This window comes from Elephantulus edwardii, unplaced genomic scaffold (assembly GCF_000299155.1).
Source record: "Elephantulus edwardii isolate Elephantulus edwardi_28Jun2011 unplaced genomic scaffold, EleEdw1.0 scaffold00066, whole genome shotgun sequence".
Lineage (NCBI taxonomy): Eukaryota > Metazoa > Chordata > Mammalia > Macroscelidea > Macroscelididae > Elephantulus > Elephantulus edwardii.
The window spans coordinates 572042-595454 of record NW_006399816.1 but is presented as its reverse complement, the minus strand read 5'-3'; the positions used below and the strand labels follow the sequence as shown (position 1 = coordinate 595454).

Below are 23413 nucleotides of genomic sequence, written 5' to 3'. Positions count from 1 at the left end.
ACAAAAAGTAAATTACCGATCTCTCAAATGAAAATATATTTTAAAGTTGCTGCTGCAAAAGATAAAATAGACAATTCTGGAACAACTCCAAGAAAGCCTATCATGGGTGTGCTTATCCTTCAAAAGAAAGGCCCCGTTGTAAATTAAAGCCTAGGCTGTTCTTTCTCTATATTCAGCTGGATACAGAATTATTTTGAAAACTCTTCATTTCATAACCAGTGTGCTTTTAGATACAAGTGACTTGGTAAAAATTCTTCCTTGGGAAAATATGATAATGTTCCCATGAATGTAATTATCAAGAGTACCTGTTCCATGAATAATGGCTCTGAAGCTGTGCATAGTCAGGAGAGAGAGAAAAAATCCAGATGGCAAAGTAATCTTGATGAATAATAAGATTGGCACTTTAAAGGGCAAAGGGGTAAGAACGTGAAAAACAAGGTGACTGTCAAATAATCATTAACTGCTTGTGTGTCCCTAGAGAAGTCACCAGAGCTCCCTGGACTTCAGTCATGCCATCTAAAAATGAAGAACTAGCATCTCCCCTGAAACACTGTTCTCAACTTCTCCAAGAGGAAGGTCACCCAGAACTAATGTAATGGCATGGCTAATGTACAAAAACATTGGACAAAGCTATAAATGCTTTGATTTCTTTTGAATCATAAACAATTTATTTTGAAAGTTTAAAGAAAATTCACGGGGGGGCGGGGGGTTGGTGGTGGTTGTGTCTAAAGAGATATGTGATAAAGGTCTAGAAACACTACTTCCAGTGATAACACAAGCAGTTGCTGTAAATCATAAACAACTATGAGATATCATCTCACCCCAGTAAGACTAGCAAAATTTAACAGAACAGCAAGCAACAAATGCTGGCGAGGTTGCGGAGAAACTGGAACCCTTATTCACTGTTGGTGGGAGTGTAAAATGGTGCAACCACTATGCAAGGCAGTATGGTGTTTTCTCAAAAAGTTGCAAATAGAAATATCATTTGACCTAGCAATTCCACTACTGGGAATATACCTTAAAGAAACCATGATTGTTATCCAAGCAGATACATGCACACACATGTTTATTGCAGCTTTGTTCAAAATAGCAAAAAGCTGGAAACAACCCAAGTACCCATCAACAAATGAATGGATAGAGAAGCTGTGGTATATTCACACAAAGGAATATTATGCTGCATTGAAAAACAAGGAACTCGTGAAATATTATACAAAATGGGTGACCATGGAGGTCATTATGCTGAGTGAAGTATCTCAGTCACAAAAAGGACAAATACTGCATAGTGCCACTGTTATAAAAGAGGACTAACATAGGGTTTGGGAAAACTTAAGAAAAGATGGGATAAATTATGTATACTGCATTGAAACACATGAGGGAGAGAAGTGTTTAAAGGGGATACATGATTAGGTATTATTGTCATGACAGGAGTCCAAAATGAAGGTTGCATAGTGGAGTGGATTTGGGAGAAGGCATTGTATAACAATGAAAGAATTTTTCTGTTACTTTCCTAAGAGCAAATGGGTGGGATGTGAGGGCAGGGAGAAAAGTGCAACAATGAATGAATGGAAATCCAAAGTCTTTGTAAACTTTCATTATAATTACTAAAAAAATGTAGGCTCTTAAAACTACTTATTTCCTAGTGTTGTAAAAAAAAAACCCACAACGACACAAAAAAACACTACAATATATTCATACAATGGAATACTACATAGCACTGAAAAACAATGAACTCATAAAACATAACACAGGTGACCCTACAGGACATTATCCTAAGTGAAATAATCTCCATCACAAAAGGACAAATACTGCATAGCACCACTATTATAAAGCAGGTCTGACATGAGGATTTGGGTGAATAGGATAAGAGTGAATAGATAATGAACACTGCACTGGAATACATGAAGGAAAGAACTGTTTAAAAGGAATATATGATTAACAAAAGCCCAGAAAAGGAGGTACACTGCAAAGAAGACTGAGTGGTGGGGAGGGAGGAAATTGTGCAACAATGAATGAGTATTTTAAAAAAATAAATAAATAAACTGGGGGAGGGGAAAGGGAAAGAAAGGGGGTAAAAATGTGCAACAATGAATGAATGAAAATCTCACTTTTCTGTAAACTTCTGTTAAAATTACAATTAAAGTGAAAACATTCATTAAAAATTAAACAATAATAATATTGTTGGATGCTGTGCCAGTCTTCTGTGTAAACAGGGGGGAAAGACACAATATTACTAACTAATACTCACAAAGTAAATGGAAAATTCTGTTCCAACCCAGCAGTTGTGAAACATTTGACTTGGCAGTTAGGTGCACAAGACATGACAGTATTATTACTGCAATTGATTAGCTTGGTTGATAGAGACACGATAAGACATACAGAAAGTACTGCATCCTGATCTCATTCCAGGCCCAGCAGTCACTCTGGCCCACAGCTGCTTTTATCTAGTCCCTTCAACTCATGTCACCAAGACAAACACAGAAATTGCAGCCTCAGTTTCCCATCAATTTTTTTTTTAATGATCAAGTCCCATAAACCTACATGATGACTCAAAATTCCTAATCCAAGTAAAGTACACCACACAGAAAACAAGGCAGACACAGTATTCCAGATTCATTTTAACCTTTTACCAAATATCAGTGCAGTGAGAAGTTCAATTCTAAAGTTATTTTTCCAGACCAACCTGGCTTAGCCCAGGACTAATGTCAATATTTCCCTCACAAATAATAAATTAAAAATGTCACTGCATCTTACAAAGAAGCTATTTCTGTCACAAATTAGCAAACATCCACTTAATTATATAAATTAAAGTTTTACTTCAACTCTAGCATTTTTTACTGAAAAAGGTAAACCGTATCATGTCAGCACCAAACATATAAATGATTTAGGAGAGGGTCTCTGCTCTTAGTGTCTAAGCCTACAAGGAATGGAAAGAAATACACCTGCAAAGAGAAACAATAAGATACAGAAACATATTACATGTCAGGTGAACAAGAATTAGAAAAGAAAGGAACTAGTATACTGGGCACAGCAAGAGAAGGTAGTAACTATTTAATAATAATAATAACAACAACAACAACAACTTGTACTTCTTCATCTCTAGCTACATGAAGGTTGTGCCAGACACAGCCGATAGATTATTCTATTTCATCGTTTCTACAACACAGAATGTGGGCACTAGTATTAGCCCCAATATTCAAATGAGGAAATATGTGATTTCAGATTATAAATAATATGATCAAGTGATAAAGCCAAGATTTAAGATCAGTTTAACTATGATGCTAGTGATCTTCAGTATAAATAGAAAAGCAGAAGCAAAGTCACAGTGATGCACACAGCATCACAGTTGACAGCACAGTTATAGTAGCCAGGAGAGAGGCCACCTTTACTAAGCACTTACTGTGTGCTACACTCTCTACAGACATTGTCACATTTAAGGATTGTAACAGACCAGTGAGGTTAAGTTTCAGTGTGTTCACTTAAGGGTAAGAAGACTGAAACTGAAATGAGTTAAGTGACCTCAAATTCACATGGTTACAAAGTGACAGAACTCAAATTCAAATCCAGAGTTATTTGATTCCCAAAGACTGTTCTTGATTGCTTTGACAACTTGATTGCTCAGGAAAGCATCAAGAATTAAGGTAGAAAGACAGACAAGAAAGGCCTTTGAAAATGGTCTGAATATTTAGACTATCCAACATTCCTTTTTGGCAATGATGAGCTGTCAGTGACAGTTTAGATATAAAGACCTGTCTAGTACACAGCAAAAAATTTGAGTACAGTGGTAAGCTTGTGCAAAAAAGACATTTTAGAAAAGTTAATCTGGACAGGAAACCAACTGAAGCTTACTCCAATCGAAAAAGATTGAAAGATAACAAAGAATTAAAAGCATTGACATGATTTCCCCAAAACTGACATGAAAAGCAGTGATAAAGAAAAATCAGGTAACCCCTGATGAGTGGGAAAGGAGACAAGAAAAATTCTGTGTTCACAAATTGACCACTAGATCACAGTATATTCGCAGAAAAGTTAAAACACAGGAAGACGCTAAGAATGACATTAGGTATGCTGACACTAAGGGGAGAATGGAACACCCACAGCACTAACCAAAAAAAAAAAGCTCAACAGAACAGCACAAAGCCCCACCTGCTGTACAAACCTGCCCGAGTCAGGACAACACACTACCTAACTCCACAAAGGTGAGCCCCAGGTTCACTGTGCTCACTGCTACATTCCCATAGCAACCCACACACACCAGGGGCTCAAGAGATATTTTCTGAGTAAAGTATGATGATCCAATGCCCAATTTCTTCAACTGTCCTAATGGAGTCCATGGTGAGTTGTGCTGCTAAATTAAAAATTGGATCTTTCTGTCAGTTCAAAGCCACCACTGGCTCTGCAGAAGAAAGAGGGGCTGTGTTCTGTTGTGGTTTACAGCCTTGGAAAATCGAAAGATGGCTGCTGTGAGATGGAATCTACTAATGACAGTCAGTGAGTGAGTGAGTGATCCTGAAGAGAAAAGATGCCATAGTAGTCCAGTAGATAAGCACTCAGCAAAATTCATTTGCATTCTCTTTATGTGTTTCTTTTCGCATAACTGAAAGGTCCATGGTTCAAACCCCCTCTGGTGGCTTAGTGGTCAGGAGTTATTCTGCCCACCCAGAGGAATGCAGTTTGAATCCACCAGCTGCCCCTCGGGAGAAAGTTGGGCAATCTCCACCTGTGTGATTTACTGTCTCTGAAAACCCACTGGAGGATTAGCTGTGGATCGGTTCCAACTCGATACATAACAACAACAACCCAACCTAATGGGGAAAAGATGTAGGAAGCTGCTTCTGTAAAGATTTCAGCTTAGGAAACCCTATGAGGTAGTTTTGCTCTGGTGCAACAGGATCATAATGAGATGGATGGCACATAGTCATAGTGTCACCTTGATGAAATTCAGAGCTTTTTATCAACTCTGGTGGTCGAGTGGTAAGAAGCTGTACTACAGTCTCAAAGGCATGTGGTTCAAATCCACCAGCTGCTCCGTGGGAGAAGGATGAGAAATCTCCCGTGCCATTTACTGCCTCTGAAAACCCACTGGAGGGTGAGCTTTGGGTTAGTTCCGATTCAACAGCACACAACAACAGCTTAATGATAAGGATTTGCACTGCCAAACCAAAGGTATGTGGTTCTAACTGGCCAGCTGTTTCACAGGAGAAAGATGGGTAATCTCCTCTGATGTGATTTACTGCCTCTGAAAACCCCCCAGAGTTGGTTCTGACTCAATGACAACAACAACAACATCTTTAGCGTAGGAAGATCTGGTGCCCTAGTGGATAAGGAGTTGCAATGTCAACCCCAAAGCAGGCAATTTGAGTTCATTAGCTGCTCTATGGGAGAAGCATGGGCAATCTCCTTCAGTGTGATTTACAGCCTCTGAAAACCCACTTGGAGGGTCAGCTATGAGTCGGTTCTTACTAGACAGTGATGTGTTGATGAACTGATCTTTATTATAAGGAGCCCTGGTGGCGTAGTGTTTTACAATAAGACTGCTAACTGTGAGATCAGAAGGCCAAATCCATCAGCCACTCCTTAGATGCAAGATGGACCATCTTTCATTCCATAAAGATTTAAGGAAACCTGACGGAGGGCTGCCGAGAGGCACTACCCACTATGGAGCAGTGCGTTTGGTTTTTTCTTTTCTTTATAGTATTCCAGTAGATGTTATATAACCCCAGAAAGCAATGAGGTCAATTTAATGTCAGTTACTTTCAATGACCCAGTCTAACCCTCTGTAAAGATGTGATCATCAACAACCTAGAAAGATGTTGTACAAGTTGTTGTGTTCAAAGACTCTGTCCTTGACAATTCCACACTCAAAATGTGTTCATTGAAGACTAGAAAATCTCCAGTGTGATTTTTATTTACGTCCTCTTCCAGGCAACCGTATGTATAAGTATTTGGAAAGAGTCTCCAAAAACGTAAAAACTTTTCAAACTCAGCTGACAAATTTATGACTGCAAAGAGCTTATTATATCCCATTGTTGTTGACACCATCAAGTCAACTACTACTCACAGCAACCCCATGAACAAGAGAGCTAAGCCTTGCCCTCTCCTGTACCATCCCTACTATCTGTCGTGCACAAGCCCGCAATCCATCTCAGAAAGTCTCCCTCTCTTTCACCAACCCTTTATCTTTCCCAGCATGATGTCTCTCTCCAAGGGCTTGTTCCTTCTGAATATACAGCCATCGTAACTGAGATGAAGTTTCACTATCCTTGCCTCTAAGAAGCACTCGGGTCTCATTTGCTCCTAGACTGATTAATTTGTTAATTTGGCAGCCCATGGTATGTATATTCAGTACCCTTCTCCAACACCACAAATTAAAGGTATCAATTCTTCTTCAGGCTACCTTACTTACTTTCCAACTTTCAGATGCATAAAAAATAATTCTATAGATTTTCAGAAATGAGCAGCATAGGTGGGTCTGAGTTTTGAGAAATAGTCCACTATGCACTCATCTGTCTTCTAGAAACTACACCTGCCTTTCTATTCCCCACTCATACATTTTTTCAATTCACTGATTTGAGAAGGGCTGTAGAGTGGACATAAGATCCAGCTTAGGTCCGTATGCTTATCTTTTCTTCCTGACCAGTGGTTGATTCAGATGGTCCTTGAGACCAATCAAGGTCAATGAGAATCAGAAGTACTTTTCTGTTCAAGGTGATAGCGGTGAGGATTCTGTGAGGCTCGGAGGTGCTTGGAGCCACCACATGACACCAGTTCAGGAGAAAGTATAGGTAAAAGGCTGAGATAGACTCAACCCATGAAATTTGATCCAGGCATATTTTTTTTTAATTTTTTTATTTTATTATTTTTGTGTGCGTGTACCGTCAAATCAGATCTGACTGGTACAGGAGGAGATTGTCCCTCCTTCCCCGGCAGAGCATCTGGTGGATTCGAACCGTTCACCTCTGGGATTGTAGTTGCAGCTCCTTGCCACTAGGCCACCAGAGCTCCCCGATCCAGGCATATTTAAAACACGCTCTTCTAGGGATTTTTCCATCACTTGGCCAATAAAATCCCATTTTTGCATAAATCTGATTGAACTAGACTGTTAGAAATGGGAAGATTTCTGACCAATGGAATTGTCTAACTATATCTCATTTTGAAGGTAAGTCCAATGGATAGGCTGCTATTGTTGTAACAATAACAACAAGTTGGTTCCAAGTTGGAACCAACACAGAGCTGGCCCTCAAGTGGGTTTTCAGAGGCTGTAAATTGCACAGAAAGAGATTGCTCATCTCTCTCATACAATAAATAGATAGTGCTTCTATTTCTTTTTACAATTTATTTGCCTTATGCATGATTTAAAGAATACCTCAAATGGAAATTTTTGTTTTAAGTTCTTTTAGTTGTTGTTAAGGAAATTTCAATTTCAACTGAGGACACTAAAGTTCACCCTTTTCTAAACCCCGATAACATAAACAAATTAGAAAGATGAACCAGATATAGAAAGCAGCAACACTGAGGACAATCTAAGTTCTGATCAGCTTGTCCCAAATGCTGTGAAGCTGGATTTATGCTTCAGCACTAAGTTGCCACATTCTAAACTGCTGATGCAAGTGAAAATTCACACTGCATTGTGTGATGCCCGGAGATAACGAATAGCAGAGACTGCCTACTTGAACACGGCTGTAAACAACACTGGAGAGCACCAGCCCCCAGACTGTAGTCGCAAGAAACTAGAAACATAATCCCCTTTGCCTTTTGCAACCAAGATATGAAGCACTTGCAAAACATATATAGGAAAAAACCACTGTACTTTAAGTACAGCCTGGATAAATGTTGTGGAGGAGAAAGAAAAAAAGAAACCAATACTTTTAGGGGAAGATTTTTTCCTCTTGAGACCCAAGTCTCAGAACTTTTATATTCTTAATATTCTGTATCTTTTCATTTGATACACCTATTGCATATATATATTACAGCTTGGAATACTTATTCTATTTATATACATTTTCTGCCTCCCCATCCCCTATCAGTCCCTAGAGGTCCAAGATCATGTCTTTCTTGATCTAGTACAGTATCTGGCATACAACAGATGCTCATAAAGTGCTGGAAATTATAAAAATTTTATATACTTGGCTAGCAATCAATTTAGGATATAATGAGCAATTGTGCCTTCCTTGTTTACAGACTAGCTCCTATGTTACAAGCTATGTGCTAAAAATCAGACATAAAGGATTTAGATCATTTACATGAACTGAGCTTACCCTAACCAGGAAGTGCAACTAACTTACAAGGAGGGATCATGCTTCATTCCTATTCTTCCCATTGTTGCACTTAAAGAGAACTAGAACAGATTCACGAAGGTGTAAGGTGACATATTTTAGTTCAACCTAAGGATAATCGATATTCTACAAGGATCAGAGGGATGTAGGTGGTATCGGGAGGAACCAGTCACTGGAACAGATGAAGAACAATTTCAATTAGCAGGAAGTTGTGGAGATGATACAACACTTAGATAGAATGTTAAGACAGAGTCAGCAGGGATTGGGAAAGTACCCTGGGCTCTGCCCTTAAGCCTTCAAGTTTTGAGAAGTATTTGTGTTAGGATGAGCAATGTCAGAGCCCACAACTTCCTGTCTCTCCTTATGAATAAGCCTACCCCAAGCTACAGGGCACTCTACTATCAGCTAACTGTCCTGAAATGCTAACAGTATTTCCCCCTGAAGATCTGATAGTGTATTACAATTCTTGGAATCATCTGGTTACTGATAGAGGATGCCAGTGAGGTAGATCCAATGGACTTTTGGTGTCTGGATGTCTAAGTAAAGCTGAGCATGGGCTGTTATTGTTGTTGTTATGTGTCATCGAGTCACTTGCGACTCATAGCGACCCTATGTACAACAGCCCTAAAGTCTGCTCTGTCCTGTGCCAGTCGCACTGTCTCCGACACACCCATCCCGATTACCCCAGTCACTGAATCAATCCACCTCATAGAGGGCCTTTCCCTCCTACGCTGTTCCTCCACCCTACCAAGTATGATGTCCCTCTCCAAGGACAGGTCTCTCCTTACAACATGTCCAAAGTATGTTAGATGGAGCCTCAGAATCCTTGCCTCCAAGGAGCTGCCCAGTTTAACCCTCTCCAGGATGAATCTGTTTGTTTTCCTAGCAGTCCATGGTGAGCTCAATACTCTTCTCCAGCACCACAGCTCAAAGGCATCAAGTCTTCTATCCTCCTTAGTCACTGTCCAGCTCTCTGATGCATAAAAAGTGATAGCAAAGACCATGGCCTGTATCAGACATACCTTAGTCTCCAGAGAGACACCACTGCTCTTCAGTACTTTGGAGAGGTCCCTAAGAGCAGACTTTCCCATGGCAATACGTCTTTTAATTTCCTGAGCATGGGTAATTTAGGAAAAAGCTGAAGTAACAAAGTAGATAATCTCCCGTTTGGCTTTCCCCCAATGCTCAATCAAATGGTCTCTGTAGATTCTGGTATTATATTAAAGATGACAGAGCACAGAAGAAAACTGCATACAGCTGTGCTGGAAGAAAGCGTTTCTTTGCAACCCTTTAAGTCTTTGTCAAAAACGTGCACATTTTTTTAAAAATTGCACACCTTTAAGATAGGTTTGAGATATTGTTCTACAAGACAGCATACTCTGAACTTGTTTCATTTTCAGCCCTTGACAGTGATAAGATCTCCCAAGCAGCTGTTGATCAAAGAATGGTATAAAGGCACAACAGTAGAAAGAATAGAGCTGGACTGAGAAACCAAAAGGCAATAAGAGGAGCTAAAATTTAGGCTATAAAGTGTGGAAACATCAACAGGAGAAGGAGTAATATGTGAAACTGAAAGGAGACCTAAGGCCCTGAAAAGATACCACCTTGAGAAGACATGTTTCCACCTAAGGACAGCAGAGAATCACGGAAGGACTTTAAACAACTGAAAGAAAGACGTGGTCAGACTTGAGTGTTGGAAATACTATTTCAAGTATGGAGATAACAGATTGAGAGGGAGAAGGGGATGCAAGAAATTTACCAATGAAGAGTCAGGAGGCTATTACAGCAATCCACATAAAAGAACATGGTAGTTTAAACTGCAGTATTAGCAACAGATGTTCAGAGCCAACAAATAGTAGGTGAAATCATTGGGGCCTGGTAACAGAGGAGTCAAAGAAAACCTTGAGATTTCTGACATGGTCATCTGAGTCCATTCATTGAGAGGACTACAGGTCAGTAAGGACTCTTCAGAGAGTACGATTCTGTTTGGATCATGTGTGTTACAAATGTTACAGAACCGCAATAAGTCACAATCAACTTGATGGCAGTGGACATGTCTTTTAAATTCCCTGTGATATTCAAGTAGAACTATCTAGAGGTGATTAACAGACCTGAACTAGAGATATAATTGTGGAGCTCATTAGCATACAGACCATAATTAAAATAATGAGAAACACTAAGATCTTCCAGGGAAAAATGTAGATTCTACCCCACAAGGTTAGAGTGAAAGTCTGTACTATAGAAAAAAAATACCTTGATACTCTATTATCGCGAGAGTATGTATGCCATAGTTTACAAAGGGCATCATATTCAGGCCATGTGAGTGTGTTAGAAAATAGATGGAATACTAATTCATCTTGATAGGAAAAGTAGCCCCTACTGTCCCAAAGACAGCAGGTAGATCAGAGATCTAACATCTCAACACAGGATAATACTCACCAGTTGACAGAGCCTCCTCCCGCAACTCCCCTGCAGCGGGCTGGTGAATATTCCAGGATGTTTTGGGAAGCAAAGAGATTTCCTCAGGTGATGCTAACTTCACCATATCCATGTGACTGCTCTGGAACTGGTACCGTGGAATGAAGCAGGTTTTGCCTTGCCGAAAAATGTCCTTGATGATCTCCTCGGTCTCAATTTCATCTTGCATGCTCAGAAAGACGGCAACTCGTCTGGATTTCTGATACTGACTGTGAGCGATCACCTAAATAGGAAATAACGACAACCATATTTTCCAAGATTTCTGAAACTAATGGTTCCCCTTTCTCCCCTTCTTGCTCCCTTTCTCCAACTTTTTAATCTCCTTCCGACAAAAAAAAGCAGAGTGATCAGCCTCTCTGTAGCTCTAAACTCAATGCTTCTTGGATCTAATGAACATCTCTCTGTACACAGACTCTCAATCTGCTGCCATCAAGTCACTTCTGACTCACAGCAAACCTGCAGGACAACACAGAACTCTCTCATAGGATTTCCCAAGCTACAAATCTTAACAGGAGGAGATTTCCCATCATTCTCCAGGGGAGATGATGGTAGATTTGAACTGCCGGCATTTTAGTTTGCAGTGGAAAACATAAAACCTACTATGCCAGCAGATCACCTCCCTTCTATCTGCTGTCGTTGTCAGGTGCCACTGAGGTGATTAGGAGTCATAATGACCCAGTGAACAACAGATCTGACGCTCTCTCCTGTGCCATCCTCACCATCTTTGATATTCTCAAGCTCATTGTTATAGTCACTCATCAATCCATCTTGTTAAGGATCTTTCTTTCTCTGACCCTCCACCTTTCCCAGCATCATTTTTTTCTTCCCCAAATACTGGCCTCTCCTGTAAAATATCCACAGAGAATCACTATGGGCAGCTGCTGCCTGTCTCGGTCATTCCAAGCTCGACCCCCTCCTATCCATTTAAGCAGTCTTCATCCTCCCAAGTGGCTCCTCTAGTTTGCCTGCTTTATTTTAACACCGAACTTTGGCTCCAGTCACTTTCCTTTTCCCTTTGGTAGGTTTCTCTTCTAAATGCAACTCTAAAGGCCAAGTCAAACCCTAGCTTTTTTTAACGTATGCAGAATTCTTAACTCCACTCAGAATTACAAGGTCACTGACCAATTAATCGTTGTTTCAAGGAGCCCTGATGGAGCAGGTTAAGCTAGGTTACTAACCAAAAGGTCAGTAGTTCAAAACCAACAGCTACTCTATATGAGAAAAATGAGGCAGCCTGTATGTTGTTAGAAGGGGTTACTCCTTGGTCATCACGCTTGGCAAGGTTGAAGGTCAGCAAAAGATAGAACAACCCTTAGCGATATGGACTGACACAGTGATGACAGCAATGAACTCAAGTATGCCAAAGCTTGGGAGAATGGCACAGGAGAGGACAGGGTTCAGATGTGTTGTGCACAGGCTCGCTGTGCATTGTACTCCACGCAATGGTGCATAACAACAACATCAGCAGCAACTCTGGAGACCCTATGGGGCCATTCTAATCAGTCCTAGAAAGTTACTACTTTGAGTCAAAAATAAACTCAGCAACAGTGGGTTTTGGCTTTGTTTGTGTTCCAGTGTCTTAAAATTATAGTACTGTTACCATAAGCTCCGTGGAAGTAAAAACCATAATTCTCTTCATTCTACCAGATCTCGTTTTGCCTTCTAAATCTCTTCTGTAAAAAATGATGTTAATATGTTCTCAAAGATGGAAAGTGAGGGGTCCTGGAGAGACAAACACTCTCTAAAAGTGGAAGGCAGGTTATGAGAAAGTAGATATAAGTAAGAATCCTTTCAAACATCACTTTTAGGTGAAAAGAACTGAGCTTTGCCTACACAGAGAAGAGACAATCTTGGAAACTTTACCCCAACTCTTTTCCCCTTTCTTTTTTGTTCCTTCCTGTCCTCACTGCTAAGCAGGAAATGATGCAAAGGTATCTTCAAATAAGACTGGCAGAAAAATACAGGTACAGAAAGTTAAGTTATTCTGAATAAAAAGTGATACAGACATTAAATAGAGCATAGAGTTTTTGGTTAGCTACAAACTTGTTATGAACCCTAAAACAGGGTTCATAAATGAAGACATGAAAGCTAGATCTTGGGCAGACACCCAAAGCAGGAAAATTCAGTATCTTCCTCATCCTTTATAAGGATATCAGGTGGTAAAGATCAAATATTATAATGTTCTTAAAATAAGTACTATAATGAAATGTGCAGAGAGCTAGAATTGGAGAACATAAAGGGGGAAACTCACTCTGCATTTCTCAAGCTGAGAGAACTGAAAAACAAATTTAAGCCTCGAGTGGCAATACTGAAAGATGCTATGGGCCATATATTGAATAACCCAAGAAGCTTAAAAGGAGGTTGGGGGGATACAGAGAGTAACTGTACCAAAAACCAACTGACAGTGAAAAATTTCAGGAAGGACCATATGAGCAGAAGCTATGGTAATGAAGGGAGAAGTGGAAGCTGCATTGAAGGCACTGGCAAAAAATAAGGCCCCAGGAATCAACTGGATACCAATTGACTTGTTCCAATTAACAGATGCAGCCCTGGATGAGCTAACCAATCTATGCCAGGAAATTTAGAGGACAGATGTCTGACCTACAGATGGGAAGAGGTCCATATTGGTTCCCATTCCCAAGAAAGGTGATCCAACTGAATGTGGAAACTATTGAACAATTAATCATTAATATCACACGCAAGCAAAATCCTGGTGAAGATCAATCAAAATCAGCTAGAACAGTGCATAGATAAGGAACTGCTGAAAGCTCAAGTAGGATTTAGAAGAGACCATAGTACTAGGGATATCACTGCTGATGTCAGATAGACTGGCTAAAAGTAAAGAAAATTAAAAGAATGTCTAGTTATGCTTTATTGATTTTGCAAAAGCATTTAACTGTGTGGATCATAACAAGTTGTGGCTAATACTAAGAAGAATGGGAAGCCCAGAGCACTTAATTGTGCTCATGCAAAACTTATACCTAGGCCAGGATGGAACTGTACAAACAGAGCAAGAGAACCCTATATGGTTTAAAATTAAGAAGGGAATGTGCCAGGGTTGTATTCTCTCTCCATACCTATTCAATCTGTATGCTGAGCAAATTATTCAAGAAGCTAGACTCTATGAATAAGAATGTGGCATCAAGATTGGAGGAAGACTCATAAATAACCTGCATTATGCAGATAACACAACCTTGCTTACTGAAAGTCAGGAGGACTAGAAGCACTTATTGCAGAAGATCAAAGAACACAGCCTTCAATACAGATTGTATCTCAATGTCAAAAGAACAAAGATCTTTACCACTGGACCAACAGACACCACCATGATAGATGGAGAAAATAATGAAACTGTCCACAACTTCATCTTACTTGCATCCATAAATTAACACCCTTGGTACCAGCAGCCAGGAAACCAAAGGACGTAGTAGGGACCTCTCCAAATTGTTAAGCTGTAATTACAATAGTTTGAGGACTAAAGTGCTTCTGATTCAGGCCATTGTCTTTCTGATCACTTGTTATGCATCTGAAAGCTTTACAATGAATAAAGATGACAGAAGAACTGATGCCTTTGAGCTGTGGTGTTGGAGAAGAGAACTGAACATCCCATGGACAGCCAAGAAAACAAACAAGATTATGTCTTAGAGAGGGTGCAGCCAGAGTGCTCTTTGGAGATAAAAATTATAAAGCTTCACCTCACAAACTTTGGGATTGTTGCTAGAAGGGCCTATTCCTTGGAGACAGGCATGATGCTCAAAAAGGCAGAGGGTTGATGAAGTAGAGGAAGACCCTCAACCATGTGGTCTGGCACAGTGACTGCCACAATGAGTTCTAATGTTGCATGAAGTGTGAAGATGGCACAGAATAAGCCAGAGTTCTGATCCACTGTTTATAGGGTCGCTATGAGTCATACTCGACTTGACAGCACCTAACAACAGGTGGCAGAGTATATTACATGTTAGGCTGTTAATGGTTCAAATCCACCAGGTACTATGTGGGAGAAAGATGGGTGGCAGCTTTCTGTAAAGATATACCTCTGAATACCAACGGTGGGGTGAGCCAGACAGAGTGTGGTGAGGGAGGGACGGGTGAATACACCCACTCCTCACTTAACAAACACTTCGTTATCCAACGTTTCCCTACATTAACAATTTGTTCATAAGCAACATACTTCTAAGAGTAAAGAATGCCAAAGTGCATGCTAAAATATACTTATTGTGAAAGTTAAGACTGTCAACTTCATTAGACAATGATTCTTAGTGGTTTGGAGTTAAGTGATGAGGTACTGTGACAGGTATGTAGTGATACACTGATCCTATTTTGTGATCTCATGTGGCTTAACTCCATTTTTGCAGAAAACAAACTTTTGCATAGCAGTGTCATCTTCAGAAACTAGTCAAGCAATTAATGAAAAGTAAAGTGTAAAAGAATTCAAGAGCTTAACAAGTAGTTTTAAGGATTAGTTAAAATTCAGTGCGAGACTTTGCACACACTTTTATCTTTTCTTCCATCCTTCTATACCATTTATATGACTGCAAAGAAGCACACTGAAAAAAAAAAAAAAAGACAAATCTACTATAGTGCTAAGGACAAGAGAATAGATATCAGACTAATTTCTCTATGACACAAAACAGATTCAAGTGTACTTATAGATAAAGACAGAAGCAGGTCAAATGATCCATTCCTTACACAGAAACTCAAAGCAAAGAAAAAGCAAATTAAATCATCACTAATATCACACCAAGAAAGGTGATCCAACAGAATGTAGGAATTATCAAACAATATCACTAGTATTACATGCAAGCAAAATACTGCTGGCAATCATTCAAAACCAGCTAGAACAGTACATGGAGAAAGAACTACCAGACCTTTCAGCTGGCTTTAGGAGAGGCGTTGGCACCAGGGAGATCTTTGTTGAAGTCAAAGGGACCCTGGCTGAAAGTAAATTCCAGAAGAATGTTTACTTGTGATTTATTGACTATGCAAAGGCATTTGAATACATGGATCATAACAAATTATGGCTAACATTGAGATGAATGGGAATCCCAGAACACTTAATTGTGTTCACGGGAACCAACAGGGTATTGTGCAAACAGAGCAAGGGAACATTGTTGTTGTTGTTGTTGTTGTTGTTGTTGTTGTTGTTGTGTGCCGTAGAGTCACCTGCGACTCATAGTGACCCATGTACAACAGTTCTGAAGCCTACCCTGTCCTGAGCCAGTCTCACTGACTCTGATACACCTACCCCCATTTTCCCAGTTACTGTATCAATCCATCTCATCAAGGGTCTTCCTCTCCTGCATTGTTCCTCCACCCTTCACAGCATGATGTTATTCTCTAAGAACCAGTTCCTACTGGCCACTTGTCCAAAGTATATGGGGCAGAGCTTCAAAATCCTCTCTAAGAAAGGTGGGTGTCAGAGTTGTATCCTTCCTCCATACATATACAACCTGAATGCTGAGCAAATTATGGAGAAGGTGGACTCTATGAAGAAGAATGTGGGATCAGGATTGGAGGAAAATTCATCAATAACTTTCGTTACACAGATGACACAACCTTGTTTGTTTAAAGTGAGGAGTTGAAGGACTTGAAGAGCTTGAAGATCAAAGAATATAGCCTTCAATATGGACTGTCTCTTAATATCTTAACATCAAGAAAATAAAAATTCTCACCACTGGACCAATAGGAAACATCATGCTAGATGCAGAAAAGAGTGAACCTGTAAACAACTTCACCCACAACCAATACACTTAGTACCAGCAGTCAGGAGATGCACTGGGAAAGTCTGCAATCAGGGACCTCTCCAAATTATTGAGGAGCAATGATGTCAGTTTGAGGATTAAGGTGAATTTATTCGGGTCATGGTCTTTTCAATCACTTGCTAGGCTCCTGAGAGTTGGACAATGAAAAAGACAACAGAAGAAGAATTGCTGTCTTTGAGCTATCATGTTAGAGAAGAGTACTGAATATTCCATAGACTGCCTAAAGAACAAGCAGATATGTCTTGGAGAAGATGCAGCCAGAAGGCAAAAATGATGAAATTTCATCTCACACTTTAGGCATGCTCCTAGGAGAAGCCAATCCTTGGAGAGAGACATCATGCTTGGAAAGGCAGAGGGATGGTGGCAGAGAAGATGACCCTCAACCAGATGGATTGACACAGTGACTACAGCAATAGGCTCAAATGTGTCAGAGATTGTGAGGATGGCACAGGATAGGACGGGTTTCAGGTATGTTCTTCAGAAGGTCACTATGAGTTGTACTCGACTCAATGGCACCTAATAATAACAACATGCTCACATCTTTTTTTATAAATATGTACCCATAATAATTATCAAACATTTCTAAAACACCAAAACATATAATAACCACCCCTCAAAAAAAAAAAAAAAAGGAATTGCATTGTCATTTAGTCAATTTCAACTCCTAGTAACCCAGTGGGATCGAGTAAAACTGCCCCGTAGGCAGAAGCAGACTGCTAGATCTTTCCCCAGCAGAGTGGTTGTTGTTAAGTACTGTCGACTCAGAACCAATTCAGTGGGTTTTCAGAAGCAGTAAATCACCTGGGAGGAGACTGCTCCTCTTCGGTGGAACAGCTGGTGCATTCTAACCATACGCCTTCGAGTTGGCAGGGCAGCTCCTTACCACTGGCCACCAGAACTCCCTCACAAAGAGGTTCGTGGATTCAAACTGCTGATCTTTCAGTTAGTAGCTGAGTTCTTATATATGACACCACAAGGGGTTCTTAAATTACCAAGTAGAACACAAAAAAATGAACAGAAATCATCCAGAAAACAGAGAATGTGTCTTAAAAATTCTATTCATTTTCACAGAAAAATTCATAAAGACAACTGTACCTGTAAAACAATTTCAGACTGCAATGGAGAGTATGTAATCACAAAATGGGAAATGATGATTGGACATTAAAATTGATAAAATAAAAAAAATTCCGGAGACATGCTAAGAACAGAAAAGAGACAAAGAAATTGGGGGAAACGATGAGGGAAACGTGGATACGTACATCAATAGAAGATTTTTACTATTTGATTAAAAGAAATTCCAGAAAAGCCTCAAGAATAATAAATATTCAAAGATATATCAGAAAAATAAAGATACTAGTGTTTAGTCTAGTGGAGGCCAATGTACCAAAAAGAATGAGAAATATTATGTTTAGAATATAAACTATCAAAATAGTATGGAAGTAAAATACATTTTCTAACATGCTTAAAATGTATTTTTTTAAAACTTTTTAAAGTAGTAAGACGTTTACCTCATACCCATTTCTTGAATGTTGGGGGAAGGGAAGAATCCAAGAAAGAGGAAGTTACTAAAAGAAATAACTTCCCAGAATTTAGGAGGAACTCCAGTGCAATGGCTGTGCAAAGAGGTAGAAGGCAAACAGACCAACCAGGAGGAGGGGGTTAGAGTGCTTTCAAGAGAAGATGCCAGTTAATAGACAAAACTTACTAAGAATCTACTGATGAACTAAAACCATATTTTTGTTCTGTCACACAGGGGGAAAAAACTATTAGAAACTCTAAAAAAAAAAGAGTTAAGCTTCTGACAGATACAGACTAAAACATAGCAAGATTTTGGTCAAATTGTGGCATAAAAGGAAAAAAGTTTCTTTTACAAAACACACATAGCTAGTAACATAGAATTACATATTCTTTTTGTATAGATTCAATCATAAATTGGTTTAATACTGAGTAATATTTACACATTCAAAATACTTTACATATTATTGAAGGGAATTTCAAGTCTATAAATCAGCCACACATTAATTCTCAGTAGACTCAATAAAGCTACAAAACAGAATATCATCAAATTTTATAATGTAGATATATATTTAAGAGATTTAAAGATGGAATGAAAAAGTAACAGGGCACCAACTTCTTCATCTTAGAGAATAAGGAAGATTGTAACTCCTCTATACCTACTAAAGCACCCAGAAATACCTTCCTCATAATAATAAGATATGGTTTGAATTCGTAAATTAGCATCTGCATATTTGCTTTATTGCTTTAATCCATGGAAACTTGCAGATGAAAAACTAATGGATGGTAAAGGTAGTGATGTTGTTGTTGATTGCCATCGAGTCAAGCACGACTCGTAGTGACCCCATGAACAAAATACCTGGAGCCTTCCTATACCTATTCTCATTTCTCAAAGTTCATAGAGTTTCCAGAGGCACGTTGTTTAGGAAGTAGATGCCTTCTGCTAGGGAGGGTCATAACATAAGTCTTTTGATGTATCTCCTTCTGTGTGATTAAACTGCCTCTGGAAACCCGCTGGAGGGTGAGCTATGGGTCAACTCCAAATTGATGGTACTCAGTAACAACAATGATGTATCTAATTTCAAGGGCCCAAGGAAAGAGACTACCATGCTGAATATGGAAAAAGCCATTGTTACTTCTGTCAGAAGGAGAATGTTGAGGGAGATAGATCATTAGACTGATTTTAATATTACTACAAATATGTGTTTATTCATGGGATACTGGGGAGGGGTGTCTGGTGTTCCAACAGAAATAAATCTCCCAAACATTTTTAGAATATACCTTTACTATGGGATATAATTGCCATTTTATTTATAAGAAGATTGACATTACCCAAATGAAAAATATATAGCATATCAGTAGGGAAAAGGCCTAGGGAATGACCTACATTTCCCACTTCTGCTTCCTACCTTTTTGGACAGCCCAAGTAAGATAGCCGTTCTTCTGTCTAGAAATTAAAAAACTCATTTAATGTTCCACTACTATGTGACAGGAAAATATCAGGGTCTGAAAATACTGCCGTGACACAGTTATGCTAGGCATTGATGCAGCGCTACATGTACTTAGTAAAATGCAGTCATTACCTGTCTTTAAAGCTGGACTATATTAAGAAGAAAGTTGCATCAGGATTGGAGGAAGACTCATAAAAAACCTGTTATACAATGACAACTTCACTTGCAGAAACTGAAGAAGATATGAAGCAATCTTATTGAAGATCAAAGACTGCAGCCTTCCATATGAATTACATCTGAACGTTACGAAAACAATAATCTTCACCACATCATGATAGATGGAGAAAAGTTGTCATTGTCAATAACTTCATTTTACTTGGTTCTACAACCAACATCCATCGCAACACCGACCAAGAAATTTTTAAAAAGCATGCTGCATTGGGGAAATCTGCTGTCAAAGACTTCTTTCTCTAAAGTGTTACAGAACAAATATATCCATTTAAAAAACTAAGGTTTACCATGAGTAAAGCCCAAAACCATAAAGTTCATAAGAGAAAAGCTGGGAGCAAGAAAATACAGCCAGAAATGCACAATCTGAAGAGGAAAAAAGTGATAAATGGGACTTTCTAAAGATTAAATATCTGAAAAAGAAAGCCTACCAACTGAGAACAAACATTTGGCAATACCATCTCAAAGGTCTCATAACAAAAGTTTACAGAATACTCCTGGGCCTCTGGAAGAAAAACACTGATAACACAATTACAAAATGGGCAAAAGATATGGAAAGACTTTTCACAGAGGAAGACATTCAGGTGGCCAACAGACACATGAAAAAAATGCTCAAAATCACTGGCAATAAGAGAGATGCACAGCAAAACTGCAATTATGTTGGTGGAATTGTACAATGGTGCAACCACTCTGGCGCTTCCTCAGAAAGCTGAACATAGAAATTTCGTATGACCCAGCTATTTCATTGCTTGGGATATACCTCTAAAAAATGAGAACTGAGGCTCAAATGGAAATTTATACACAAATGTTCATAGCAGTATTATTCACCATTACAAGAACACAGAAACAGCCCAGATGTCCAACCACAAATGAATGGATTGAGAAGTTGTGGTACAATCACACAATGGAATACTACGCAGCATGCAGGAGAAATCATTTTGTAAATTACTACCTAACTTGGGAGGGACTGGAGAGCATTATGCTGAGTGAAGTAACAGTCCCACAAGGACAAATACTGTATAAAACCATTATTGTAGAATGAGTATGAGGATCCAAGGTGGGGGGGAGGGAGGAAATGGGTGAGGATGGGGAAAAGGTTGTTAATTATAGGTTTGCACAATTCAATGGGTGGGTGGATTGAAAGAAAAGGTACTTTTTGTGAAAAACAATGTATTCAAACTTTGTTAATAAATCAGAATAAATTTTTTTTTAAAAAAAAGAGGGAGGGAAAACTACAGTGAGATACCATTTCACCCCAGTAGCAGTATCAAAGTTTACTAGGGCAGGAAGCAATAAATGTTGGAGAGGACGTGGTGAGGTGGGACCTCTCATACACTGTTGGTGGGATTCTAAAATGGTACAACCACTCTGGAAGATAGTTTGGCATTTCCTCAAAAAGTTGAACATAGAAACTCCATATGACCCAGCTCTCCCACTACTAGGAATATACCACAAGGAAATTAGAACTGAGCACAAACGGAGATTTGTACACAAATGTTCATAGCAACATTATTCACTATCGCAAGAACATGGCAACAGCCCAAATGTCCAACCACAACCATATGGATTGAGAAATTGTGGTACATTCACACAATGGAAACTATGCAGTATTCAGGAGTAACAATTTCAAAAAATACTACGTTACTTGGGATAGGCTAGAGAGCATTATGCTGAGTGAACTAATGCAGTCTCATGAGGAGAAATACTGCATAAGACTATTACTATAAAAATAGAAGGATAACTAGTAAAACATGTATGGGAATTCAAGGAGGGCTAGAGTGGGAGTGGAGGGGTGAGGATAAGTAAGGTCAAAACCACAAGGCTGCAGTCTGATGGGTGGATGGCGGGGGGTAAGGAAAGGAGAAGGATCCAGGTGAAAAGACAGGGTAATGATGGGCTAGGTCCAATGGTGATTAATTTTCTAAAACATAATGCATGAGGATGTTTGCATGAGACACAATGTGAATGAAGAATATTGTGAAACATAATGTATAAGAACAACAATTAATTTGTAAGCAACCCAATTTAAAAAAGTTTTCAAAACCCCAACGTCCACTTGATCCAGGCCATCGCATTTTTAATTGTTTTCTAGGGATCTGAAAGTTGGGCAATGAAGAAGGAAAACCAAAGAATAATAGATGCCTTTGAGGGGGGTAAGCAGTACTGAGTAACAAATGGATTGCCAAAAGAATGAACAAATCTGTCTTGGAGGAAGTGTAGTCTTCTTCCTTAGAGGCAAGGATGATGAAACTTCATCTCATGTAATTTGGCCATGCTGTCAGAAGGGGCCAGTCCTTGGAAAAGGACATCATGCTGGGAAGATGGGTTGTTGACACAGTGACTGTAATAAGGGGCTTGAACATATCACAGATCTAAGAGGATGGCTCAAACTGAGCAAGATTCAAATCTGTTGTTCAGAGTCAGAACGTTAATAATATCTTCTGACCTTAAAACTCTTTCTTAGCGTTCCCTGCTCTGATGTAAATGCATCTTTCTCTGGTTATTTTTACTGTTATGACTGTGGCTCAAATTCACCTTAAGACTCCCTTAAAGAGCCTTAGCTCCAGGGACCTCTACTCCACTGGAGCTTCTGCTCCCACTCTGCTCTCCAGTTAGCCTCAGCACCCTTTCCTACTCCAACTAAAGACTTCTTAAACAATGGAGATGCCATCCACCCAACCAAAAACCCTTCCCTGGGAGATGTCTATGACCTACTACCACCAACAGCATGCTCACATTTCCCTATATTCCAATCACTCCTTCTAGACAACTTCTTAAATTACGTGTTTCAGCCAGAGAAACGTGCGCACGCCAAGGATATGAACGTGCGTCACGGAGACGTGTATACGGGGGTGGGGAGAGGGAAGACCTGCGCAAACCGGGGTACGTGCGCGCATGCGCACACAGGCAGCATGCGCCTGCGCACACGGAGGAGCCCTATGCATCTTAGCTGTTCAGGTTGTCAGTCTGCTCTAATCTTAAAGTAATGTGGTCTCGCACCTTCTGTGTTAGCACGCCGGACTGGCGTAGCCGCTCCTCGGCGCTTATGGCCCGTAACCGCTGCTTCAACTCGGCCCGCAAGCTCTGCTTGGCATTTCTCACAGCAGCTGCCGCCATCTCACACTGAAGTGCTGCCTGGTCCTGCCCTCTGTGTCTTCGGGATCAGCCCCTACCCCTGTCTGTACACTACTGGACCGGCCAACCTAAGGGTGGGTCTACATTAAACGAGGTGTGCCCCCTTTTCCTAGTAGCCCTCAGCGCGCCACGCCCCGGCACGCCCCCCGACCTTAGGACCGGTCCACAGTGTTTCATGACCACGGAGCAATCTAAACCCGCCCCTTCCGCGGCTACTGAAAGCTATCAGGGCTGTGCTCATTGGCCTACCTCTAGGGGTAGGTCTGTAATCTTGGGCAACGCGCTTACTCTGTCTGAATTCCAGTTTCCTCCTTTAGACCACTAGTAGTGGAAAGTGTACGGAGCCCTGATGGTCTAGGAGCAAGAAGCATGAAGACAAGCGGTTCAAGTCCACAGCTTCTCTGCAGGAGAAAGATGGACAATCTCCTCCCGTGCAAAAAATTGCCTCTGAAAACCCGCTAGAGGGTCAGCTATGTTTCCCCGAAAAAAATAATTTTCTTTGCTAGTAGTTGGCAGTATTATGATAGATGGGGAAGAGATTGAGATTGGTAACAGCTTTAGTTTGCTGGCTCCA

General features: G+C 40.0%; 1 protein-coding gene across 1 annotated transcript in view; it reads right to left on the bottom strand.

Moving 5' to 3' along the window:
- The window catches only part of MTHFS (5,10-methenyltetrahydrofolate synthetase (5-formyltetrahydrofolate cyclo-ligase)), a 92613-nt gene extending 69792 nt beyond the window's left edge, over window positions 1-22821 (bottom strand). Inside the window, exons 1-2 of the mRNA XM_006888247.1 lie at window positions 22705-22821; window positions 10713-10974 (exon numbers count right to left, since the gene is read on the bottom strand). Coding sequence (XP_006888309.1) covers window positions 10713-10974; window positions 22705-22821 — 379 coding nt within the window. The remainder of the gene's footprint in view (window positions 1-10712; window positions 10975-22704) is intronic.
- Window positions 22822-23413: the final 592 nt, after the last annotated feature.